General features: G+C 44.9%; 1 protein-coding gene across 1 annotated transcript; it reads right to left on the bottom strand.

Annotated features, from left to right (window-relative positions):
• Positions 1-192: 192 nt before the first annotated feature.
• On the bottom strand, positions 193-26362 carry HAO2 (hydroxyacid oxidase 2). The gene is made up of 8 exons (XM_042996644.1): positions 26333-26362; positions 17063-17201; positions 15202-15353; positions 12997-13280; positions 10892-11101; positions 6342-6500; positions 5906-5975; positions 193-502 (listed from the first exon to the last, which is right to left on the bottom strand). The coding sequence occupies exons 2-8, from the start codon at positions 17191-17193 to the stop codon at positions 447-449; spliced, it is 1062 nt and encodes a 353-aa protein (XP_042852578.1). The 5' UTR covers positions 17194-17201; positions 26333-26362; the 3' UTR covers positions 193-446.

The following is a 26362-nucleotide window of genomic DNA, read 5'->3' as shown; positions in this document are numbered from 1 at the left end:
AAAGCCTAGGTTTTTACCTGTATGATTTCCCTATTATCTACACACAGGAGTAGGATTTTTGTGGGAGAACATTTTATACATATAGCTCTTCTGTACAGAGTGTCAATTTACATAGTTGGTTCATGGAGTTATATAGGATACTCAAAAAAAAAAGAAATCTGCTAGCCATTTCAGTCATTATTGGCCCATGTTTTTAAGGTTTTTTTCTTTCAGAGGAGGAGTTCAGGCAAGAGCATATAACAAACAGTGAGGTAAAGGAGAGCGTGTCACCTTTGAGGAAGAGGAGGGGTCTGGGGCCTGAAGTACAAGGGGTGGAGTGGTTGAAGGTGCAGGGGATGAGCCTCTGGGTAGGATAGGGGCAAGGCAGGAAGGCATTGCACACCATGCTGTGAGTTTGTCTTCTCTCTGTGGGCAACCTCAGCAGTCTGCTCATTGGCCTTCTTCCTTTACAGCCTGGAGAACTGGATCATGTCCTGATTGATCTCTGCCACTGACTGGCAACCTAAAAGAACAAAGCAGTTAAAAAGCTTATTTCTCTATGGGGCACCTGGGTGGCTCAGTCGGGTGAGCATCCGACTCTTGGTTTCGACTCAGATAGTGATCCCAGGGTTGTGGGATTGAGCCCCGTGTGGGGCTCCACACTGAGCATGGAATCTGCTTAAGATTCTTGCTCTCTCCCCTGCTCATGCTCTCTTTCCCTCTGTAAAATAAAAAGAAAAAATTAAAAAACAAAGGTAGATGAAGATACTGGATGAGTAATGTTATTCTGATTGCCTTGAGAATTATTTTGTGAGCCTGTGCCCGTGTCCTCTTTCAACACAGCCATGTCAAAATGCCACAGTAAAAATATGTAAACACCATTTTAGTATTTAAAAAATCAATTCATATGGGCCGTAGATACACTTGACCTTTATCTGAGTGCCGATAAGGCTCATGGATATAGGAAGTATCTGTCAGGGAAAAGTATGAGTCAGAAATAAGAGATGGGATGACTATTTCATACAGCAGTTGCCTTCCAAGGGAAAGCTCTGCAAGATGAAACGTACTTCTTTAGTGGAGGAGCTTCATTAAAATGCAAAATTAGAACTGTAGATGAGATTAGACACAGGAAGTGAGTGAAGACAGTGACATCAGACAAGAAGCACGAGGAGCGGGGAGGAAGAGAGGGTAGCGTGTTGGTACAGACCGGGGAGTCGTGGCCTTGAGTAGAAGGGAAATCTCTGGTGATGATGAGGCGGAAGGACTTGAAGGCCGGGATGTGCAATGATTAATTTAAGTTGTTTCCACATGGGCGATGTGTGTACCCTCACCTCTCAAAACACAGCTTTAGCATAATGTATCACTCACCAAAATATCACCCATGAAAGGCTTTTTTCCCCCCTAAAAAGGGAAACATAGGAAAAAGTTGGGTTTCACGCCTGGGTTGATTGTAGTGGACAGAAGTGTCAGGCATGGGATACATAAATAAGCCACAAACTGAACTCATACGGCAGAAGCAGGACCTCGGTGCCAGAGGCGGCTCTCCTGAGGATGGACAGTGGTCTTAAGAGCTTTGGGTTTCCCCAGAGCAGAGGATAGTGGGTGTCCACAGCAGGCAGACCTACTCAAGGAGCACAGAGATGCCAAAACAGAATCGCCGGTACATATTGTAATAAAAATCGTATGCAAACGATGTAAAAATGTCTCAATAGTTGCCTCAGAGTTATGCTGCGATTGCATTTTGAGACAGTTGGACACACAAGCTTTGGTAATGCTTCTGTACTTATTCGGCTCTCCTCAGATTGGGTTCTGGGTCTCATGCAGTACCAAGGGCACCGCCCTGCACTTGGCAGAGACTCCATGAAAGGTGGGGAGAGAATGCATATTTATAACTTTTTCCTGCTTTTTCATTACTGCAAATTAGGAGGCTATTTACACTAAAATGTTTCTGGCTACTTTAACCTGGAGTGGGTAATGACAAACAATAAACCTCAAGAAGGTTCATAGACTTTTTAATTCAGCCTTGTCCCCTTGTGAAGGACGAGGCCTTAGTGAGGTCTGTGCAGCCTCGTGTTGGTGTGATTTATATGTGGACATTTTCCAAGACCGGTCCTGGTTCTAACCTTTCTGTAAGATAATTTCAGCAATTGGTCTCACGGTGAGAAAAACATGACCTAAAAAAATTTTTTTATAGTTATTTATTTTTGAGAGAGAGAGAGAGTGAGAGCAAGGGGGAGAGTGGCAGAGAGAGAGAGGGAGACACAGAATCTGAAAAAGCCTCCAGGCTCTGAGCTGTCAGCACAGAGCCCCAGGCGGGACTCAAACTCACGAAACGCGAGATCATGGCCTGAGCCGAAGTTGGACGCCTAGCTGACTGAGCCACCCAGGCACCCCAAAAAAGCATGACTCTTAAACTTATTTTGCTATCAGTAAATAGGGTTCTCCTTCCAAGACTGTATGTTACAGGGTCATAAGGGAAAATATCGCACATCTCCAGGGGAATTGGGAGAGAGAAATCATATTAACTGATCCCTCCTGAGTGCCGGTTTTGTGTCAGGTGTCTTAACACACATTGTGTGTGGAAGGGCTAGGGGGTGACAGAATCTAAGGGGGTTCACGCTGTGATTTTGCATTTTAGTGAGTTCTACCAAAATCCCTGCCCAAGATCCCTTCACCCCGGGGACTAGTCTGGGGGTCTTCTCTGGGGGAGGGACTCTTATGCAGAGGATGCCAATGGAAGCCCTTCTGCCTCAGTTTCTTATTCTTTCTCTTCTTCCTTCTTCCCTGTGCCACATCTGGTTGCGATTACTAATTTTTCTGTACACTTAAAACCATACATTCTCATTGCGGAACAGTTAGAAGGAGGGGAGTATAAACTGTCTGCCATAAACGTGCTCACAGTTTGGTGTCTTTCTTTGCCCCCTTTAAAAAAGGGTGCTCTCCACTCCATTTCAGAAGATTTTCCAGCCACCATTTCTAACCCAGTGATTGTGAAGTGTAAACTTTGGGCAGAATAGAAGAGGTTTGTTATTGTGAATCCCCCCCAACAGGCTTCTTTCTGTTAAAAGAAGATCAGGCATCATTGGCAAGGATGGAAAAAAAATTGGGGGGAGCAGTGGAAGTCATTTCAACCTCCCAGAATCTGTAGAAGCTCATGGGTCTTCCCATCTTTCACCCCCTTCCGTCCCAGGGGCAAAACACACCAATATGATATCTATTCACACTCGTGCCTCATGGGCTCATGCCCATGAGGAGGGATCTTGGTGACCCCGTGTCATATACTGACTTATCTTCATAGGCTTTGAATAGTATGGTTCTGGTTCAAAGCTGAATTTTTTTTCTTGAATTAATCTGCTCAGCGGAAAGGAGGCTGGTGCTGGCGTTAATGCTGATCTAAGTTTTCTAATTTGTATCATTCAAGCCCAAAAGGTTGAGTCCGCAGCCCCAATGGGCACTACTAATACAACTTGTCTTGCTCGAGGGCAAGACACTTGTCTAAATATCAGACCAAAACCAGACTTGAGAAGAGCCTGGATGCCTTGCCTTGTGCCTGGCACACAACAGATGCTGCGTAACACTTATGGTAACAAGTTAATGAAAGAAAATGGTCTTGATTTCACATCAGAGCTCTTGATTGATTGTTTCCTTAGCAGACACAGACAATCAAAGACAGAGCCATTGGCCGTTGGCACTGGGTAGGTGGTTCTCTTCTGTGAGACTGTTCCAGGCATTTTAGGACATTTAGCACCTCTAGTGCCCCAGCACTAACTACCTGCAATACCCACCTTGCCATCTTGTGCCAACTAGAAAGAAATAAACTAAAAACTCCAAACCAAATCTTTCTCAAGACAGCAGTCATCATCTTAGTTTAAAAACTACTATTTTATAGGTCACTGGGATCCTAGGCTCTGCTAAAAACTTGTACATTTCTATGAGCGGTGCTTTACAATAACTTCGTTTTTGAGTGAAATCCACCCGCATGTAACTTCGAGACGTTCACGTTTGTCCAGCTGTGGTCACACAGGATGACACTTCTCCCTCTCCTCCCTCCTCTCCTCCTGTTGTATCTATCTCCCCAGTTCCTCCATGCCTCCTCCTGGACATAATTTCTCAACTCCTCACAGTCCATGAATATTACTTAAAAGATGATTCACAGAAACACATCCAACAAGCCTGATGTGACCTGAACAGGCCAGAGTATAATGGGACCCTCTTTCCCATAACCTGAAATTGCATCTGCTTTTGTAGCAAAGGTATCACGTTCTGCATTTGTGCTCCATCTTTGGAACATCTCTTCCTTTCTCTCTCTTTTGGGTGGCCACCGGGCCAGGGAAAGCTAAGCCAGAAGGTGCCTATTCCGTAGCCCTCATGCCTTCCGCTCCAAATCAGGAAAAGAATTGTAAAAGTTTGGGCACAAAAACAGACACTTAGATCACGGAACAGACTAGAGAACTCAGAAATAGACCCACAAACCTATGGCCAACTGATCTTTGACAAAGTAGGAAAGAATATCTGATGGAATAAAGACAGTCTCTTCAGCAAGTGGTCCTGGGAACACCGGACAGCGACATGCGGAAAAATGAACTTGGACCACTTTCTTACACCATACACAAAAATAAACTCACAATGAATGAAGGACCAAAACGTAAGACAGGAAGCCATCAAACTCCTAGAGGAGAAAGAAAGCAAAAACCTCTTTGACCTTGGCCGCAGCAACTTCTTACTCAACATGTCTCCAGAGGCAAGAAAAACAAAAGCAAAAATGAACTATTGGGACCTCATCAAAATAAAAAGCTTCTGCACAGCGAAGGAAACCATCAGCAAAACTAAAAGGCAACCAACAGAATGGGAGAAGATATTTGCAAAAGGCATATCAGATAAAGGGTTGGTATCCAAAATCTATAAAGAACTTATCAACTCAACACCCAAAAAACAAATAATCCAGTGAAGAAATGGGCAAAAGACACAAATAGACGCTTCTTCAAAGAAGACATCCAGATGGCTAACAGACACATAAAAACAGAGTCAACATCACTCACCATAATAGAAATACAAATCAAAACCATGAGATACCACCTCACACCTGTCAGAATGGCTAACATGAACAACTCAGGCAACAGCAGATGTTGGTGAGGATGCGGAGAAAGAGGATCTCTTTTGCACTGCTGGTGGGAATGCAAACTGGTGCAGCCACTCTGGAAAACAGTATGGAGGTTCCTCAAAAAGCTAAAAATAAAACTACCCTACGACCCAGAAATTACACTACAAGGTATTTACCCAAAGGATATGGGTATGCTGTTTCAAAGGGACACATGCACCCCAATGTTTATAGCAGCACTATCAGCAATAGCCAAAGTATGGAAAGAGCCCAAATGTCCATTGACGGATGAACGGATAAAGAAGATGTGGTATATATATATATGTATATATATATGTATATATATATACACACACACACACAATGGAGCATTACTCGGCAATCAAAAAGAATGATTGCTGTTTGCAACAACGTGGATGAAGCTAGAGGGTATTATGCTAAGTGAAATAAGTCAGTCAGAGAAAGACAAATATCATATGACTTCACTCATATGTGAAATTTAAGATACAAAACAGATGAACATAAAGAAGAGAAGCAAAAATAACATAAAAACAGGGAGGGGGACAAAGCAGAAGAGACTCTTAAATACAGAGAACAAACTGAGGGTTGTTGGAGGGGATGTGGGTGGGAGGATGGGGTAAATGGGTAAGGGGCATTAGGGAGGACACTTGTTGGGGTGAGCACTGGGTGTTTTACACAGGGGATGAATCATTGGAATCTACTCCTGACATCATTATGGTAGCACTATATGCTAACTAATTTGGGCATAAATTGAAAATAAATAAGTAAACAACAATAACAACAACAAAAATAATTGTAAAAACTTACCTGTGAGGGCCATGGAAGTGTGGAACTCGTTTTTTATAATGTTCAAAACTTCCTTAACACCATCTTCACCCTGCTCCCAAGAATGAGGGCGGGGGCGGGGACACAAAAAGAAGCGTGAAGGAACATTCTGACCATGGGCTGAGTATCAGGTCTGGGTGTGCTCACAGCTGGGGGGGGTTGCAGAACAGGGATGTCTGCGGAATTGGAACTATGCTGGGAATACGGGGCAGCAAAGAGGAAAAGATGGGGTGAGAGCGCCTGAGAATGTGTACCCTGTGGCAGAGGAGGCGTGGGGATCCAGGCAAGGGGGGACGGGCCCTCAGAAATCTGTGGCACCTTGAGAAACGGCTAAGCTTGGAGGGCAAACCACAGGAAAGTGTGGAAACAAACAAGAAGCCCAGTATCTTCTGGCTGGGTCTCACTTTGCCACTCTCACCTTGTAGGCAAGACCCCACAGGATTGGTCTCCCCAGAAACACACACTTAGCCCCAAGGGCCAGAGCCTTGAGCACATCGTTGCCAGTTCGGATCCCACCATCCAGGTACACTTCCATTTTCCCTTTCACAGCAGCCACCACTTCTGCCAAGGCGTCAATCTGAAAAAAGAGACATGCAGGGCTGGAGGGAGTTCCATTTTCACTCTTGGGGGTCATGGGACAGAGATGGCCCCTCACCGTGGCTTAGGAACAGGAAGTCCAAGTGTGGGTGAGGTCTACCAGTGTCTTCCCTTCCCATGCCCCAGCTGTGCTTCCCTTCCCCTCCCAGAGCAGTGCAGCTGTGTCCCCAAGCCCCGGGGACTTCCTACAGGCTCTCCTTCTTGCCATTTTCTGCCCTGACAGAGCACAGCTCCTCTCTGACTCGTTCAGCTGTCTGTAGCTTGGAAGAAACTCTTGGTTCCTCTTCACATCCTAAAGGAGACATTTCCATTTATGGCGTTCAGTTTAATATTCTTTTTTTTTTTAATGTTTATTTATTTTGAGAGAGAGAGTATGTGTGAGGCAGAGGAGGGGCAGAGAGAGAGAGGGACAGAAGATCCAAAGCAGGCTCTGTACCAACAGCAGCGAGCCCATCGCAGAGCTCAAACCCATGAACCGTGAGATCATGACCTGAGTTGAAGTCAGACGTTTAAATGCCTGAGCCACCCAGGCGTCCCTTTCCTGTTCTTGTTTCTAAAGGACGTTTTGACTTTTGATTTTCTTCTACCTTCTCTGTTTCTAGGGCGGCACAGGCAGGAGTGTTCTCCATCACTAAGGCAGTGGGTGTCGTGGGCAAAGAGAATGTGACCAGCCTTGGCCCAAGTGTCCGGACCCCAGGCTGTCTTGTGTAACTGGGCTATACCTTGTTCCCTGCACACCACACATGAACAACTTGTTCCTGGCTCCCGTGTGGGTTATCGGAGACATGGGGAGTGGGAATGGAAAAGCAGCAGTACTGTAGAAGTACGGAAAGGCAAAACTAAAGCAGCTTATCACTTGGCCTGGCTTCTCCCCAGACTTTGTCTCCCACCTTGCCTCCTCAGTCCCCGGCCTCACCGACCCATGGTGCCCCAGACCGGGCTGCACCCTTCAGCGCCTCTACGTCTAAGAGGAGGGGTGATGGGAGAGTCTGGGAGGAGGGTCCTTGAGGACAGCGTTCTGGAACTGCCTCTGGGCTCCTGTTCTGTGCCTCTTGAAGGGACAACTGGAGAGGAGGAGAAAGTGGACGCCCGGGGAACTTCTGCTGCCAAAGGAATCAGTGGGAATTCTACCTCTATGCGATCCTTTGGCCTAGACTGAACAGAATATGAAATCAGGGAGGAAAGGACTTTGTACTCTAGTTTACAAGTGGAGAAGAACTGAATACATTTTATTTTTAACAAAATTTATTTAATGTTTTTATTTATTTTTGAGACAGAGAGAGACAGAGCATGAGCAGGGGAGGGGCAGAGAGAGGGGGAGACACAGAATCCGAAGCAGGTTCCAGGCTCCGAGCTGTCAGCACAGAGCCCGACGTGGGGCTCGAACTCACGGACTGTGAGATCATGACCTGAGCCAAAGTTGGACGCTTAACCGACTGAGCCACCCAGGTGCCCTGAACTGAATACATTTTAAACTTACATGTGCTAACTGGCAAGAATGCATGTCCAAATAAGGGGTATTTTTATAGCCCCAGTGTGGTATTATTTGGAATATTCCTATGATGTTGTGAAAAAGAGATAAATGTATCTGTGCAAACTCTTCCAATGAGCCATATTGGACAATGGAGCTGAAGGAATTTGAGAACAAAGGAGTGAATTTGAGCCTCGGATACAGTATTGCTTTAGAGTTACTTTCAGTAGGTCATGATAGGACATTCATTACAGCCTTCTGGCTACAGCTAGCTTACCCTTTTCCCAGGTCTCAGGAAGAAATACAAGGAGTGTTAGATATGGAACCTTCTAGAAATGGGAACTTCAAAGAGTCATACCCCTCACAGTGAGGCACTGGCCTCAGGCACAAAACTTAAGTGTGCCCAAACACTCAGATAAATAACATTTGAATGCAATATTTAAAAAATCAAATGGCAAACTTTGACCTGTGAGCTGAAGGGCAGCGGGTGTGTGTGTGTGTGCGCGTGTGTGCTTATTTTTATAAATAAAATTTACTGGATCTGGGGCCAGGCCAGCGGTGAGATGAGTGGAGGTAGGTTATGCAAATACAAAGACAGATCCTATCTTTATTTAAAATGTTGATATTTTAGGGACACCTCGGTGGCTCAGTCGGTTGAGCGTCCGACTTGGGCTCAGGTCATGGTCTCATGGTGCATGGATTCGAGCCCCATGTCGGGCTCTGTGCTGACAGCTTGGAGCCTGGAGCCTGCTTCAGATTCTGTGTCTCCCTCTCTCTCTTGCCCCTCCCCTGCTCACTCTCTGTCTCTGTCTCTATCTCTCTCTGTCAAAAATAAACATTAACAAAAATGTTGATATTTTATTCACCATGGATTATTGGGCATTAATTTAAATTTTTTAAATAGTGCATTAAACTATTATTTATCTTACTAAGCTTTTCTGGCACCCTCTCAAATTTTGAGCCAGAAGTGGGTACTTCACTAGCTTCACACTAATCTCGGCACTGGCCCCCGATGACCTTGGTTTTGGTTGTTCAGTCAGATGTCTTGGGAGAAGGACATGTGGATCAGCATGATGGGGAAGGAGAAATTCTCTCTCTGGCTCCTGCCTTTACGAACAGGCATTCTCTCTTGAGGAAGTGCAGTGAAAGGTGCAGTGAGAAGTGTAGCCTCTTGCACCACGTATTACTCAGTCCTCCCCAAGGAAGCAAGAGTGGCTTAAATGATTCATGAGAGAGAGCCTACTGCATCGTGTTTTATTAGAGTTATTTCAAGGGTGAACGTTCGACTCTATTTGCTGCTTGCTGGTGATGGGCTCTTTCTTGCTTTCTGTTCCTATCTATAGACACGATTGTGACTGCCCAGGACCTGCTATAATCTTTTGCAGCCTGTTCTGCCAGTTCCTGGGTGTGTGGCAGGAAACCTGTGGGCATTCTTACAGGAATTGGGTGAGAGAGCTAGCATGTGCTCTGCAGATCTACTTTCTCCAAGGGTCATAGGTCAAGATTTGGGATGAGAAGAGGCCCGACTATTCCCTTCAATCAGCTCTTATGGAGAGGCACGGCACACGGTGCCCCTTGCTCTCCATGTGGGCTTGCCATTCTGTGTCTGTTCTCTCTCAGTGAGAACCTGGAGGGTTCTCCCTTGGAAAGGAAGAAGAGGCAAGTGATTGGCACCTGAAACCTCCAAGCTTCACAAGCCTTGAAACGTACGGATTGGCTAATGAACCTTCTACATCTCCCGGAATTCATCTTCAAGACTGAGAGAGTGCTAAAGATTTAAGGACAGTGTTTGATGCTATTGTTTAAAATAGTGAAAGCTTGGAAGTCGTCGGATGTTCGACCATAGGCTGTTGGTTGTATAAATTGCCCATTCCTACTCTATACCATTAAAACTGAGAGAAACATATATATTGAACTGAAGTGATGCTCTTAACACATCGGTAAGTGAAAAGAGAAAAATTACAAAACCGTATGTAGCTTTTTAAACCCAAGATGTCATCTTTGCCTTAAGAAGTAGATGAAAACCATTACCAAAATATTGTTGCTAATGAGAGTGATGAAATTAGGGGTGATTTTTATCTTTTTCTTTTTGCATATGTATATTTTATAATTTAGCTGCAGTGAACATGTTTTATTTACATAATAAAAAGGCCTGAAAGAGAGAAAAAAAACCCACTTCCCTTTCTTAAAATAAATCAAGTAGGAATAGAAGAATCTCTTGAAAAATATAAGTGATATATGTCCATGAAAGTAAATCAACAATTCATTCCCATTTAAAGATTCTTTCTCTGCCTGCCTCCTTTTCCTCCGTAATGGGCGTACATTCAAAAGAAAGGGGGGGAATTACAGACTGTCACAGATTTTTAGAAGAGGGTTCGTATGGCATTTTTTAGTTTTACTGTGAAAGATGGTTATTTATTAGTTTAAGTGAGGCAGTGTTCCTTCCCAGGATGTGTGACATGAGAAAATATGTCCTTATACTCCATGCACGCAGGCGGTCTTTGACTGAACACTTCTTCCAGAAGGTAGGAAACCTCAGCGCCTTTGGAACGTCTCTCCTATTGACAGTTAACCACTAATTAACTGTGTGATCTTGGATAAGTTACTCAACATCCCTAAGCTGCAGGATCCCCATCTGTAAAAGAGTGATAATGATCCTATTCTTGTAGGACCATTGTGAGATTTAGAGATGTCGTATGTGAAGTTTGGAAAAAGAACCTGGTACACAGTAGGCTGTTAATGATGAAAAGTCCTTGCAATTCACAGGTATATGCGGATACCTAGTAAGGGAGACGAGAGCGTAGGCCAAACTCCACAGGATACCTTCCTGTGGGCACGCATGCACACACACACACACACACACACACACACACACACGCCTCTGAAGTTACCCTACTTACAGAAGCAAGAACGTCATCTAGCTGCCTTCCACCATGGTTGGAAACAATGATGCCATGGATGTTGTGCTTCACGGCTAACTCTGCGTCCTCTTTTGTCAAGATCCCTTTAAGGATAATGGGCAATCGAGTTATGCTCTGAAGCCAGGAGAGGTCATTCCAGCAGATGGATGAGTCAATGGGGGACATCTGGAAATAAGGCATTGACGTTCTCTGTGGGGAAGAAATGAGAGCTTTGGGTTTTTTTAATTTTTTTTTTGAGAGAGAGAGGGAGAGAGAGCGAGCGAGCATGGGGGAGGGGCAGAAAGAGGGAGACACAGAATCCTAAGCAGGCTCCAGGCTCTGAGCTGTCAGCACAGAGCCTGACGCGGGGCTCAAACTCACAGACCGTGAGATCATGACCTGAGCCGAAGTCGGACGCTCAACCGACTGAGCCACCCAAGCGCCCCAAGAAAAGAGAACTTAGACCTGAGCTCCTTTAAGATTATTTGATCCATTCCAAAATGAGACAGTCGGATAGCCACCTTTCATGAGCCTTAAAAGAGGAGCCACAGAATCAACAACACTTCCGGCTCCTTTTCCTAACAAACTTTGTGCAAAAGAACTGCTATTTCAACTGCTTATTCATTAACCCTTAATTGTGTCCCTGCTCAATAACTATGCCGGGATCTGCAGATACAAAGGCAAATAAGACATAATCCCTACTTTAAAGGAACTTAGAATATAGTCATGAGGTGGATAACCAAAGGCACGTCTAGGCCTGTGTAGCATGTTATGTTTGAGATAGGCACAAGGTTATAAGCGCTAAGAAATACTTCAATAATCCTAAATCAGATACTACCTCATATTTAACCTTGGCTTACCATGTGAATAACATACCCATCAATCCCAATGTGTCTCTGGGATCTGATAGAAGGATTCCAGAAAATCCAAGGCTAATTTGTGGTGAATGAGTAGAACTGTTAACTCACTTGGCTGTGTATCACAGCCATTCACTAGCTGAAAAGGCCAGTATCATTATTGCTGATGCAGCCAAGGCATTCCAATGTTCCCATGATTTTCTGTCTCTGGGGCACTCCGTTGCATCTGACTAGGATTTTTTAAAAAATGTTTATTTATTTATTCTTGAGAAAGAGAGAGAGAGAGAATCCCAAGCAGGCTCCACACTGTCAGTACACAGCCAAATGTGGGGCTTGAACCCATGAACCATGAGGTCACAATCTGAGTTGAAACCAAAAATCGGATGCTTAATTGACTGAGCCACCCAGGTCCCCCTGACTGTAGGGTTTTAATGGGGAAGTGGCCTTTGCAGTCACCTATTTCAGAGATTCCAAACAAGTGTGCTTTTGCAGCTCCAGGAATGAGTTCCAGGTGTAGAGAGATTCTGACCCTCAGTTCTTAAGGCAGCAGGGTGGGGCCTGGGCTGACTACACTCCATGGGCCAGTCACCCTGTCTACGAGCAGCCTCTTCAGGGGGTTAGTTAACTTAAATGTGTCATCCAAAATTATCATTTTCTTTTTTTTAATTGTTAATGTTTATTTATTTTTGAGAGAGAGAGAGAGAGAGAGACGGAGTGTGAGAGGGAGAGGGACAGAGAGAGAGAGAGAGAGAGAGAGAGACAGAATCCGAAGCAGGCCCCAGGCTCCAGGCTCTGAGCTGTCGGCACAGAGTCCTATGCGGGGCTCCAACTCATGGACCCTGAGATCATGACCTGAGCCAAAACCAGACACTCAACTAACTGAGCCACCCAGGCGTCCCCCAAATTGTCATTTTCTAAGTGTCCCATAAAGTAGAAAATGTAGGAAGAACTTATTTAATTTACTCTCCTATGCCATGAAGAAATCCTTTCCGATGCTTTCCTATTTCTTAGCGCCCAGCCCTGGCCTGAACACTTCTTTCTGGTGACAAGTGGATAGCGCCAGCAGTGAGGACATTGTGTGTTATGTTCTGTTCGCCTGGAAGCCTTGGACAGCAGGAAACGTGGCATCTGCAGCATCTGGCAAGAGCAGGCATTCCATGAACTTTCGTGGAAAGAGAGAAGGGAGGAAGGAGAAGAAGAAATCTGCCTCCTGTAATGCCTGCCCGTCGGATCTGGTATCTTTCCTACCTCCTTAGGTGAGTGAAGGTCTTTGAGCAGTAAGTTCAGCTTTAAGTCCAGTTGGTTTCGGATGTCATGTCGCCTGTTGCCCAGTTTGGGCACATCCACAGTGATGACCAGAGCTCTGAAACCCAGGGATTCCACCCTCTGAACCAGCTGTTTGCTGAGCTGCCGGTCTGGATGCACGTAGAGTTGGAACCACCGGAGGCCCCTGGGGGCAGTAGCAGCAATGTCCTCCAGGGCACAGGTGGCAAATGTGCTGGTGATGTAGCAGACCCCGGCTGCTTGGGCCGCTGCAAAGCAAACAGTACAGCTCAAGTGGGAGGGCAGGATTCTGGAAGGGGCTCAGAAGCCCTCCGAGTCTGTGCCGCTCTGACCAGCTTGCCCTGACAGTGAAGGTAAAGCTTGACTTCATTCTGCTTCCCGCTAGGGCAGGAGGGAGAGGGGGCCTTAGATCAAGCTGGGAGGCCCAATCCTGTCTGGGTCCCCTGCTGTATAACCCGTCTTCTAAACCCTGTTGTCCATGGTTGTTATTTCCAGCTGGAGGTGTCACTAGGTCCCCAGAACCATGTTGGACCTGCTACAGCTTTCAGATGTATGGGAGAATGGGCTGCTTGTGAACTTGTTAAGGAAACAGAAGGGAACCAAGGGTGAGGAAATGTAATTCCAGTGGAGAAGGCTGAGCTTTGTCCTGGGAAAAGCATGCTATCTGAGTTAGAAAAATGCCGACTCCTCCCCTTCTTAGTTGTGTGGCCTTGGGTCTCATTTTCTTCGTCTGTAAAATGGGGGAGGGGGGGCTACTACTACCTCTCCTACAGAGTTGTTGGGATATTAAACAAGATACTAGATATGGAAGCATTTTTAAAATTACTAAGTGATGTGCTGTACATATGTTAGTGATAACGAGGTTGGCGAGGGTGGTGGTGACAGTGATGTTGACACTGCGACATATTTCTCATTTCCTACTTTAATCATTGTTTTCAGTAGGATTCTCCAGCAGGTTAATGTCACTACCATTCAGCAGCCCATGGGCAGAGAATCTGGCCTAATCAAGATTTAATATTTTGGGGCACCTGGGTGGCTCAAGTCGGTTCAGCAGCCAACTCTTGATTTCAGCTCAGGTCACGATCTCACGGTTGGTGAGTTCGAGCCCCACATTGGACTTTGTGCTAACGACTCGAAGCCTGCTTGGGATTCTCTTTCCTTCACTCTGTCCCTCTCTTCCCCTCAAAATAGATGAGTGAGTAAATAAATAAATAAATAACTTTATAAAAAAGGTTTAATATTTTCAATCCTTAATGTCAACAGGAGATATCCCATTCTTTTGCCCCACTCTAAAAACAACACCACACGTTCAAGCATGAACATTTGGGAAAGTAGTCATTGTCCTGTGGGACATTCGTATTTCAGCCTGGCCAGACTGGGTTCCTAACCAGACAGATGTCATTTGCGACTCTAGAATCCTTGGATTCATTACTTCTTCTATCACAGAGTCAAAGGAAAAGATCCCAGAGAGGCCCTGGGCAACCTGCAAATAAATTATTTCCTAGATTTGGCCTATAGTAAAGATTATAAAGGGAGTCATAAGACTATTTTTAGCCTCTCACCTCCCTTCTTCCTTCTCTTCTCTCTCTTTCTCTCTCTCTTTGGCAGAGAGGGATGAGAGAAGAGAATAAGGGGCTCCTAAGAAGAAGACACACCCAATAAAAGCCTTTTTGTCATATAAGATGATGAAATCAGTCAATGAGAAGGGAAGCACAACATTGGGGCAGGAACACCTGTCAGGGCCTTTGTTAGGACATCATGCCATGAATCCCTCCTCATCCTAAATCCAGAGACCATTCAGCTCCAGCCCTGACCCACGAGAGGCCAGAGAGAGCCCTGTCTTTGAAGTCACACTGAGAACCCCTTTCCCCACAGACTATGGTGGCCTGGACCCCTCCTTTGAAGGATGGCTTGCTCGATTTCCACATCCATTTATCCTTAGCCCCCTCTCTAACCACCCATTATTATGGAAATGGATGTTTTCTCACTCTTAGGTGAAATGTTATACAAACATAGCATTAAGCATCCTTTTTCCCACATACTCCTTAATTGTGGCCAGATTGCTGTCCCTGAACTCCTTCTAAGAGAAATCCTGCTACTGCTCTGAAGGACACTTGCGTGCTTCGGGGCCCCCAGGGAAGGGAGCCTCAAGGTGTGGTTGGTTCATACCTCTGGCTGTGCTCATTTCTCCATCCGGCCAGACGAGGCAGTGGAAACCCGTGGGTGAGATGCAAATGGGGGCAGTGATTTCCTCCCCTTGGATTGTGGTCCGGGTGTCCACGTTTACCACATTTTTCAGGTACCGGGGACGGAGGCGGATTCTGTGCTTAGCAACAAAGAGTTTTCTGTTGGTGGTGTTATGTGCAGGTGCTGCCTGGTGCCGGGCCTCCAGATTCCCATGCAGGAATACACCAGACTGGGACCCAAGAAATCTCTGGGGGTGGGGGGTCAGTGGGCTCATTAGGCCACATAGACCAACTTTCCTTCAGAAAGCCTTTCTCAACACCCTGGCCCACCTTAACCCCACTTTCTCTAAACCCCCAGTGCACCTATGGTTCATATTGCCTCTGACCTTGCTCTGGCACAGGTCTGTGCCTTTGAGTTTTGTCTGTCTGAGCAGACTCTCACACTTGGATGCTTTGGTTGATTTACCATACCTAGCAAGAATTAGAAAGGAAAAGAATAAGCAGGAAGGAGTTCGAGGATCTTCCCTCATGGGTTACAAACAAGCCTCTATAAAGTAAGAAAAGGTCACCGAAGGAGGACAAATCCCAGAGCATGATCATGGCAGAGGTTTTGTTTTGTTTTGTTTGTTTTTGTTTTTTGCTAGAGGCTAATTCATTTGAAGATTTGACTTGACTACTTCTTTAGAAGAAGGCGGGGAAATTCATAAATCATAAATATATAAAACACACTTTTAAGTCCAATAGATACTTAGCCTCAGGGTCCAAAAATGCTTGTTTTTCACAAAATATCATACACAAATGTAGAAAGGTTTGCTAGAAATACTGGTTGTACAAACTTGTGTTACTTCGTGAAATGAAGTAGTAATCCAAATTTCATCATTGTCTCACAGAAGCAAAATGAGATAAAGCAAGGAAGGGGCCTAAAGGTAGTACTAAACAAGTATGAAAATACAGAACATCGCATTCACCTTGTATCCCATTTTTCAGTTTCCTCCTTACCTCTCTACTACAGGGGTCAGCAAACTTTTTCTGTAAAGGGCCAGATAGTAAGTATTTTGGGTTTTGTGGACCATGCATCTGTCACAGTTATTCAGCTCTGCTGTTGTGATGCAAAAGCAGCTGTAGCCAATACGTCGATGACAAATGTAATTTAAATGGTTGGGGCTAATAAAACTTTATAAACCCCGAAATTTGAATTTCATATAATTTTTACATGTCACAAATTACCATTCTTCTTTCGATTTTTTTCAACCATTTAAAGATGGGAAACAAAAATTCTTAGCTTGTGGACCATCCAAAATTAGGTGGTGGGCCCAATGTGGCCTGTGGGCTCGTTGCTGCCCCGTGTTCTGCCTGCTGCTGTTCCAGCCCAGTTCTTTTCCCTTGAAATCAACCTCCTTCCACCCCTAAGACTCTTTGGGTGTCCATATGTCCCATGGACATATTTCTCGATGTACAGTCTCTCCTTCCAGCCAGAAGTTTAGGAACTCAGGAGATTTAGGCTTACCCAGCCAGTTTCTCCTCCGGGCCCAGGTAACTGGGGACCCTGGACTCTTGTCCTATCTTGTCAGGTGGCAGAGTTGCTGGGATAGAGGGAGGGTGACTCACGCTAGTTCTGCAGAGCCACTAAGATAAGTTTTTTCTCCATCCATTCTCTTCCCAACCACCTGCCCACTCCCCACCAAAAAAAAAAAAAAAAAAAATTAGCCTCTGGCAAAGCCCAAAATGAATATATCTTGAGTACTTTGTGTCCTCTGCAGGCAAAAAGCAGGGCTGCTATGTTCCAAGGACCTCTCAACTGGTGCACATGAACTTAACAATAGAAAGGATACAGAAGACCAGACCTTTTAAAGGCTGCGATGTTGTCATCCCGCGTGAAGCTGTCATCTGCTCCGCCTTCAATAAAATCCCAAGTTGACTTGGGCAGACGCTCCCGGGCAAAAGCCTGAAAGTCTGTCAAACATGCCAAAGGCATTTCTGGACCTTCAGAAGAAAATCCAAAACCAAACAAAGACCCGGTCAGAGTATGTCAGAAATAGAGGACAGGGTGAATGTGGGGGGCTCTGTATGGCCTGGTGCTATTTGGATTCAACATTAACTCCCTTGGATTCCTTCTTTCAATGAGGGTAACTGCCAAAGATGCCGACCCCACTGCTTCCATTCTACCACCCCCATTCCCAGCTGCTGATTGTCTGGCTTTCTAAATATCCCTCACGTCTGTCCCCTCGTCTCTACATCCGCCACCTCAGGTCCAGTTGAGGCCTTGCCATTTCTTGTAAGATTATTACAAAAGCTTCTTATCTTTGTCTCCTAGCCTCCAGATTCACTGTCTATCTTGTCTCCCTCCAGCTTCTGGGATCTTTCTGAAACACGAGTCTGATCAAGTGCCCCTATGATGCCGTTCACAGCTTTCTTGGACCAGCTCCTAACTCTCACCAACTTCATCTCTATGTGGCTTTTCCTTGTCATTTGAGTCACTATGAACATTTCCTGAACTTGCCCAAGGGCTCTTTCCTACCTCTGTGCCTTTGGGGGAGGAGATCCATCAGGCTGGGGAAATTGGGGCTGAACTGATAACTATCACCTGGGAGTTCCCAGGCATCTCTGGGTGAACTAATTGCTTGGGGCTCTGCTTGACATCAGGGAGAAAGCTGACTGTTTTTGACTCCTTGGCTGGGTCACCGAACATGTTCGCTTTGAGACCAAGAAAACAACTATGTGACCTGCACTCAACCTATGTGACCCCCAATCTGCAGCAGACCTGGAACCCGGTGCTTCTGATAAACCCCTCACTCCCCTAAAAGAGGAAAGAAGGTAGAGTTTGAGGATAAATCCCTCTAGTAGGGGCAAGGACAGGGGTAAGTCTAGCTGCAGAGATGCTAAAGGCCCTGGTTGCGGTCAGAGACAGCATGTGGGGCTCCTTCATAAGAGGATTCCAGTAGGAAAGGCTGAGAAATCTGTACTTCATAGTCCTGGGCATCTCCTTGGCAGCTGGCAGTGGGGTAAAAATTAACCAAAAAAGTCTGTGAGTAGAAATGGAATGACTTTTAAATCATTGACTGAGGGATAGGGATTGCCCCCAGGAGCTAAGGCTTCAAACATGAATGGAGTGGTTCCTCTAGTGGACAAGGGGCCAAGGAGGCCAGATGAAATATGGAGTGTTGGAGATCTTGGTGGGGGCAGGGATGGGACAGAACTGGCTGGAAGGCATCCAGGGCCACACCAGAATCTAGTCAAGTCAAACAGAGAAGTAGCCACAAACATCTACCCAAGGGGCTAAGCAGAAAGAAGTTATGGCAGGCAGAAACAAAGCCCCTGGGATGTGCAGTGGGTTCTGGATGGGGAGGATAGCAGCAGGAATTTGGAGCACAGCCATAGAGCTTTTTATAAGCAATACACTTTGTCAGTGGGTGGGCAGGGTGTTGTTGAGGTGCTGAGTTGAGTTTGACAAAGCACAGGAACCACATCTAATTTATCTCATCCCTGTCCGACCCTTCAAAGTCTCAGTGACTTTGGCCAAATGAATTAATCATTGTATTTTTCCATCTGTATTGTGATCACTGATTTAAACCTTTCTGTGCACAAAAGAGTTAACATAACAGGCTCCAGAATGCTATCCCTCGAAAAGCCTGCTTGCAAAGTTAGACCTTGGTTAGAGTCTGGGAACTTGGATTTCAAGAAGGTTCCCAGTACTCCCTGATAAGAATGGCATGGCTCACTGTGTCTAAACTGTACAAACAACATGGTTTATGCTGAACATCTGCTTTCTCTCTGAGAGTTTAGAGTTTTGGCATGAGTTTGGCAGGGAATGTCAATATGACCAGCCCCCAACAAAAAGCCTCGGGCAATGAGTCTCTAAAATGAGCCTCCCTGGTGGTCAATGCTTCACGCATGTTGTCACAACTCACGGCTGGAGGAATTAAGTGCATCCTGTGTAATGCCACTGAGAGCAGACTCTTGCAAGCTTACACCTGTTTCCCTCTAGATTTTGCCCCATGAGCCTTTTCCCTTTGCTAGTTTTGCTTCTCATTCCTTCTCTGTAATTAATCATAGCTTCAACTACATGTTATGTCCTATGAGTCTTCCTAGCGAATCACTGGATTGGGACCCCCTCCCCCCACCAACATGCTTTGAATCCCCAGGCATTAGGATAGTATGTGACAGTGAGTTGCTGTTCATGAATGTTCATTACTTGAATTTAACATTCCCCTGTCTGTCCTTTCTCTGCCTTGTTGGATGAGAATTCTCCACCAGGTTTCTACTCCTGATGTCTCAACAAATTCTCCATATTCTATATATTACACACTCACAGAAATGCTCTTCTGCAGCTTTCTAGCATGAAACCCCAACAACACTTGAGTCTAATCCAAGAGAAATGGCTTAGACTCACTCAGAATTACTTGCCTGGAATAGTGGGGATGAAAGCATCTGGAAGCTGCTTGGAAAGAAAGAAATAAGGCAGCATCTTTATAGATACCAAACACTTTGTTATCACATTTCTGTTTGCTGTTTCTTTTTCTACTATTTTCTTTCTACTTCCCTGTGAAGTAGACAGAGAAGGTATTAGTGTCTTTATTTTGCATTTGAAGAGAATGAGGCCTTGGATATGGAATAAATTCTGAAAGATTAGGCAGTAAATTATGACAAGGGAAGGGTCGGAGTCGTGCCTTCCGGTAGCCCCTAAGGATAGACATTCTCCTTTTTTGCTTTCATGGTGCCGGGCAAAATAGTTGGTTCACATAAATTACTTGTTTTATTGAATTTACAATAATTTTGTAGGGTGAAATTTTTTACAGCTTAGTAAAGTACTGAGCCCATTATTTTTATTAGAGGTCCAATATAAGGCCTGTAGTTGAACAGAAGGACAACTTCATTGTTCAAAGCTTTCCCCAAATTTGGAAGAAAGACTTAGCACTCCATGTTTTTATGTATCTCCGTTTGATCAATACCAGACTTAAAGCCACCAGGAATTCAAGCAAGGATCCAGGTTATCTAATGGTTTTCTTGTATTCCCATTTTATTTGATCTCTGCTGCATTATCTTTTCTTCTTTTCTCCCCTATCCCAACTGCCCAAGAGGAAGAGAAAGCAGAGGAAGCATAAAGAGGGTAAAAGTCTTTGGTGCACTGACCAAGAACCTTAGCTCCTTGTAGTTCATGTAATTTCTTCAGGCTTTTTGTCTCTTGGTAGAAAATGGCGAAGTACAACTAGCATATGAGTGATAAGAAAGCGCAAATATAAAAGCAAGGACATTCAGTGGTACCCGTTGCTAATGACTCGAAGTTCAAACAGCTTTCCCTGATGGGGGAAGAAAGAATGACATAGACTATAACCAGTAGGCGTTTCAAGGCAGATAATTTGCCATTTGATCTAATGCAATTAGGCTAGATAAACAAGTTGTCTTTCTTTGAAGATTTTAAATGATTCATAATACATGTTGATGTCACTTGAGGAATCTGGGATATCGGAGCTTCTATTTGTGTGAGAAACCCCTAGGTGTTCTTTAAGAGATCTCAGGGCGGAACTCACAGGGCAGGTCATTGAGATATAAGGGAAGCCAAGTCTGCCTCTGAGGGCCCAGCTCCAGGTGCAAGTGCTTGATGCTGAAAGGTGGTGTCCTTCAAGACCCTCTGGCTTGGTCCCCAAGCCAGAACTTAAGCCAAGTTTTTCATTGGAATGGTAGAGATAGCATCAAGGCTACACTTTGGGGACCTTGCCTGAGAGATTATACCAGTCAAGGTTGGCTGAAAGTGCTTTAATCACTGTATATGAAGTGACAGCCTCAAGGAGAGTGGCTGCAAAGCCTACAGCCATCACCATAGCAACGGCAGCCCTGGGAGGGGAGCGCAGGGCTGGGGCCACAGTGAGGACAATGCCAGTAACTGAGGCACATGAGTCCCCAGGGAGTCCTCCAAATGGGGCAGAAAGGTCAGGGTATAGGAGTTGGAATTCTAGGAATATCTGGTCAGATATCAGAGTGTCCCTAACCCTGGAGTGGCCTAAGGAACCAAGACTTACATCTGCGTAGGAGTGAGGGGACACGGGGCCAGCCTAGTTGTTTCTGTCAGCCTGGGATCAGTTCTGGCCTTTCTCCTGAGCCCTCACACAGTATGAGTGAGGACGCAGGACCCCTTCCAGGCCACGGTGGCCCAAACATCCTACTCCCCATGGTGGAGCATGACTACAGGCCAGGAGAAGTTTAATCACTGAAAAGGAAAACAAGCTAATAGGAGTGGTTGCGGGGTGGTGGGCTGAAGAGGAGAGATGATTATTGCAAAAAACGGAACAGAGCAAAACAAAAAATGGCCACCATGACCTGGAAGGGGTCTGAGCTATTGTGACATTAGCGACTCACTGGCCCACCTCCCCAGGCCACAAGGACCACAGATCCTGCCTGGTGAGGATTAGAAGACAATCAGAGCGGAGAGGGACTTCAGAGGGAGGAAGAAATGTGAGCAAGCTCATACCAGAGCAGAATTGAAAAACAACTTAGGTCTCCTATCCGCGCTCAGTGCCCTTGCAGTCCCTTCCGGATAGTCTGGTAGTGGTACCTGGAATTCACTTCTTATTTGAGAACTAGCTTCTCAGCCTAGACCTAAGCCTTCCAGAGATTGATCTACCCTGGATCGTTCCAGTTCCTCCTGTACTCCTTCTGCCCCGGCTTGGTTAGCCCACAGCGGCCCGAAAGAGCTGAAGTTCGAGGTGTAGCACAAATCGGACTAGTGGCCAGGTCAGGGAACTAGTGGCTGCAGCAGACTGAGAGGCGGCCTGCTTTGGGGAGGTTACTGACACTTACTAGTGATATGATTGCCAGCAAGTTACTTCCTCTCCCTGGGCCTCAGTTCCTCATTTGAAAGCTGTAGGTTTTCATATGTTCCCGTTTAATCTCTACCAGCTTTGAAGGCACCAGAAATTAAAGGTTGGGCTGAGGTCCTTGGGGTTTTCACATCCTGTGCTTTCCTGGCCCTTACATGCAAAGACCTGGTTTAGATGTGGCTGTTAACATTCTAGTTCACCATGTACTTCATAGCAGTGAAGTACAGGATGGAATGAGCCCATCATTAGGCTGTTTCCTAACACCAAGTAGCTGGGTACTCACAGCCTTCCTTCCCTCTTGCCTCTCAGCCTTGACGCCTCTCTTTTTAGAAGCTGTTCTTCTAAATAGCTATCATAGCTATTTAGTAATATCTATCTTACTCCATATGTATACCTCTTCCTCCTTGCTCAGTGTATCCAAACCACTGGCTGATTTTTTTTTTCCCCAGGGAATCTTTCTCACTTCTTCCCTTTCCCTGATCTTTCCCATTTCCTTGCCTTTTCTGTTTGCAAACCAAAATAACTCCATCATGGTTGATAAGATTAGTGCTACATAGTCCCTTGGATCACGAACAAAACAGTTTGGGGCACCTGGATGGCTTAGTCAGTTAAGCATCGAACTTTGGCTCAGGTCATGATCTCGCGGTTCGTGAGTTCAAGCCCCACGTCAGGCTCTGTGCTGACAGCTCAGAGCCCGGAGCCTACTTTGGATTCTGTGTCTCCCTCTCTCTCTGCCCCTCCCTCACTCAATCTCTGTCTCTTTCTCTTTCAAAAAATAAACATTTAAAAAATTTTTTAAAAAGTTTAAAATTTTTGAAGTCACATTAGACCAAATAAAGAGCCTTCATAACCTTTGAAAACACCCTCTTCTTTCTCTAAGTGAGCCTGCTTTCCTTATTGCCATCATTTATGAAAAATAAAAGAAACTATCTATTACATAATATTCTTAGTTTTCGGTTTTGGCCAATGACTAGCAATGCAACAGCATTGCTTTATACTCATTTGCATTGCAAATATGCCCATTTTCTGCTACTTTGCAAATCAAGTGGGTATTTCCAGTGACCTGGGAATCCAACCACTATTTTAATAGCATTCTTTCTGTGGGAAAATATGTGTTGAGTCCCAAACAAATGACTTCCAAGTAGAGTTTTGGAGCACAGCCATGTTGTAAGTTGTGTGCTTTCTATGGGGTGTTGGAGACTGTTGAGAGCACACGGGGAGACATTGATCCAAGTGCTCATATGGTGTTTTGAAAGGTTGGGGATTTTCTAATTCTGTTAAGCAGTGGAATCATTTGATTACACAAAGACCCTTGGAGACAGCATGATGGCTCCTTGATAATAAAATGTTGATCAAATTGAACCGTTTATCACGTGCTTCATGATGTCATGCACTATATAGATTGTTTTATGTGCGTTAGTATTTCACCCCTTACGATAATTCCCAAACACAAATGTTGTTATTCCCATTTCACTGATGAGAGACCATCATCAATCAGCTCAGAGAGATTACTTAGTTAATACTTTGCCCAACATCACTCATGTGGTAATGTTCTGACTTCCATAGCCTGGAGCTTAAACATCATGAAGAGAAGCAAATGTGTACAGCCAAGTGTGGTTTATAGAGTGAGAGAGTTGGCATTTAAATGCCATGGGCATATGTAGCTTTGCTCCCTCCCCTCAACAAGATGCAATTCAAGTAAGAAAATTCCAAAAGAAAAGAAAAGAAAAGAAAATTTCATTATTTAGCTGGTCATAAACAATAACGAGTTAAGCAGTTAAGCAGTCTTAGCAATCTAAACGCACTCTTACATATACTATTCCATTGGATGCTCACAATAACCCAGTGAGATCATGATCAGAGAGTAGATGTACAACAATCCCATTTTATAGATGAAAAAATTAAAACCCAGAGGTTCCAGGTGAATTACCTATGCTCACACAATGAAAAGAACAAAGTCTGACCAGGAATCCTTTTGACTTGCCGTGGCTATAGTGGAGCTGCTGTAGAGTGTTAGTGGTGCCTTAGGAGACATTCAGGTCTCTGTCTTGCAGGGTTGGGAGAGCTGCATAAAGTGGGCTTGGCCACAGTTCCCACACAATCTAGGCTATCAGGAAACGTGTCCCGGATGGAGATCACTGCTCTCACCTCTTCATTTGCTCAAACAGGATGGAGGGTGCAAAACAGATCTCAGAAACTACACAAATGATTACAATGAGCTTTGACCTCTACTCTTTTCACCATGGACTTGAGGTGTTGGAGGCACATTTCTGTCTGATGGTGGTAGTCCCTGGGAGGAGGTAGCAGGAGAGAGATGAGAAAGGACAAGGCCATTGGAAATGGGGAAAACCAGCTATGGAATGGTCCTGTCTCTCTTTGCCTTCCTCCTAGCACTCTCACTAGGGCAATGACTCTGGACTGGATTTCTGAAGGCCATTGCTTTCAGTTGCTCATGATGTTCCGAAAGGCATTCATAGTGGAAGGAGTCCATGGAGTCGAGAAGATAGACTCTCATAAGCTTTGAAACTTGGCCCACGGGGGCTCAAGCCTCAGCTCTGCTACTTGCTCACTGTGGTTCCATGACAAAGTTGTTTGTGAAAGAAGAATATTAAGGTCTATCCCATAGGGCCCATATGAGGACTAAACACCACAGTCCGTGTCAAGTTCTTGTGCCGTCACAAGTGCCTTATGTAGAGTAGTCATCAATAAATGGTAGATCCAAGTGCATTACTCTCCATGTTGACGACATGTGCATTCTCGTCTGAGGCTCTGGAGGTGAAAGTTGCTTCAGTTCTGGGACAGCATCATTGAAACCCTGTGTCATGTTTACTTATCAGTTCATCCAACAAGATTCACTGAGTACACACTGTCAGCCAGGAAGGCAGAGATGTTTACTACTCATCATATGTTCTCTGACATTTCCTTCCCAGTTGCTAAAAGATAGACAGGGCTATAGGACTAATTCTGGCCAGTGGGTTGGGGCGGAAGTGACATGTGTCAAATCTTGGGCCAGGAATTTAAGAACCGATGCGTGCCCCTTCATCTTTCTCTTCTTCTGCTACAACGATGTGGAGGCCCTGTTCCCCAGAAGACATAGCTATAAAATAAAGGCAGCTTGGGTCTCTGAAGCACCATTTGGACAGGAGTAGATCAGTTGATTTTATATGAGCAAGACATAAATATTTATGTGCTAACCCACTAAGATTTCAGGGTTTATTCTCTATGACAGCACAACAAGCCTAACTAATATATCCAGGTGTTGTGCTGAACAATAGAGATTGAAAAACTTACATGATGTCAATCTCTGCTCTCAAGAAGCTTACAGTTGAAGGAGACAGACTTCAATAGCTCATTCTCGGTTAGTTGCTACGGCATAGAGGGTAACAGGAGTCCTTTTCTGGGGGAAGGGTACTATCCGGGGATTTAGGAATATTCCTATTTTTTTCTCAATAATGTTTCTCAAAGTCTCACAGATGATGTTCTACTACCATTTAGTTTAGACAAGCTCCAATTCTTGGCTATCCATAAAATGAGGATATGACTATCTTAATAGAGACCTTGTATGACTAAAAGGATCTTATAAAATGCAGAGTAACCTAGTGATTAAGAGTCAAGTTTTGGGAGTTTTGCTTCCTGTTTGGATGTAGAAGATCACAAAAAGCTATTTCTCCTCTGATTCTATTTCTAGACTCTCTAATTTGTTCCACTGATCCATTGGTCCATCTTTCTACCAATACCATGCTGACTTAATCACTGTTCTTGGGCAGTTCCCTCCAGATTGGTCTATAGATTCTGTCTGACCCAATCACACTCCCTTCTGGGAGTGGCTCTGCATTGGAGGGAATTGGTATCTAGTTCCATGCAAGCTTATTTTTCAAAGAAACTACCCTGGTCCAGTTGTTTGAGAAGTTAACTTCTTTGCCTTTTAGAAGTGATAGCCATGTCACTGGTTTCCTCTGCTGGTGGTCAGGAAGCAATGGTCAAGTTATAAAGGACATGCCCAAAGGCTGAGACTTTTCCCTCTTAAGGACACCCATAAATATTCCATTGAGTTAAGACTTAACTTTGCTAAACATATCCTTCTCTGTAGTGTCTTTGAAGCAAAGCCTTCCTTTGATAGTTGCCTGGAGTCCCCCTACCTACCTGTCTCTACACAGCCCCTTTTTGCTGGATCATTCACCTTGGAAACTCACAGTCAGCACCTATGATGCTCACATAGTCTCTGACCTCTCTCCTAGATCTCCTGCGACTCGTCTCCTTCTCCTGTTGCAAGCACACAGAAGACACCCAGTAACAAACCTGAGATTAGCGTCTTCCAGTCCTTGGGAA

The sequence above is a fragment of the Panthera tigris genome, chromosome C1, assembly GCF_018350195.1.
Source record: "Panthera tigris isolate Pti1 chromosome C1, P.tigris_Pti1_mat1.1, whole genome shotgun sequence".
Taxonomy (NCBI): domain Eukaryota; kingdom Metazoa; phylum Chordata; class Mammalia; order Carnivora; family Felidae; genus Panthera; species Panthera tigris.
The sequence above is the reverse complement of the archived record's forward strand: the minus strand, read 5'-3'. Positions and strand labels throughout refer to the sequence as shown.

Bases quoted from the DNA above. Each gene is read 5' to 3' on its own strand.
- HAO2 (XM_042996644.1), bottom strand. From the start codon at position 17,193: ATGCCTTTGGCATGTTTGACAGACTTTCAGGCTTTTGCCCGGGAGCGT. The intron at 6,501-10,891 runs GTAAGTAGGGTA...CTCTTTTTTCAG, and splicing joins TAGATGACGTTCTTGCTTCT to ATTGACGCCTTGGCAGAAGT. The intron at 503-5,905 runs GTAAGTTTTTAC...TTGTTCTTTTAG, and splicing joins CACTTCCATGGCCCTCACAG to GTTGCCAGTCAGTGGCAGAG.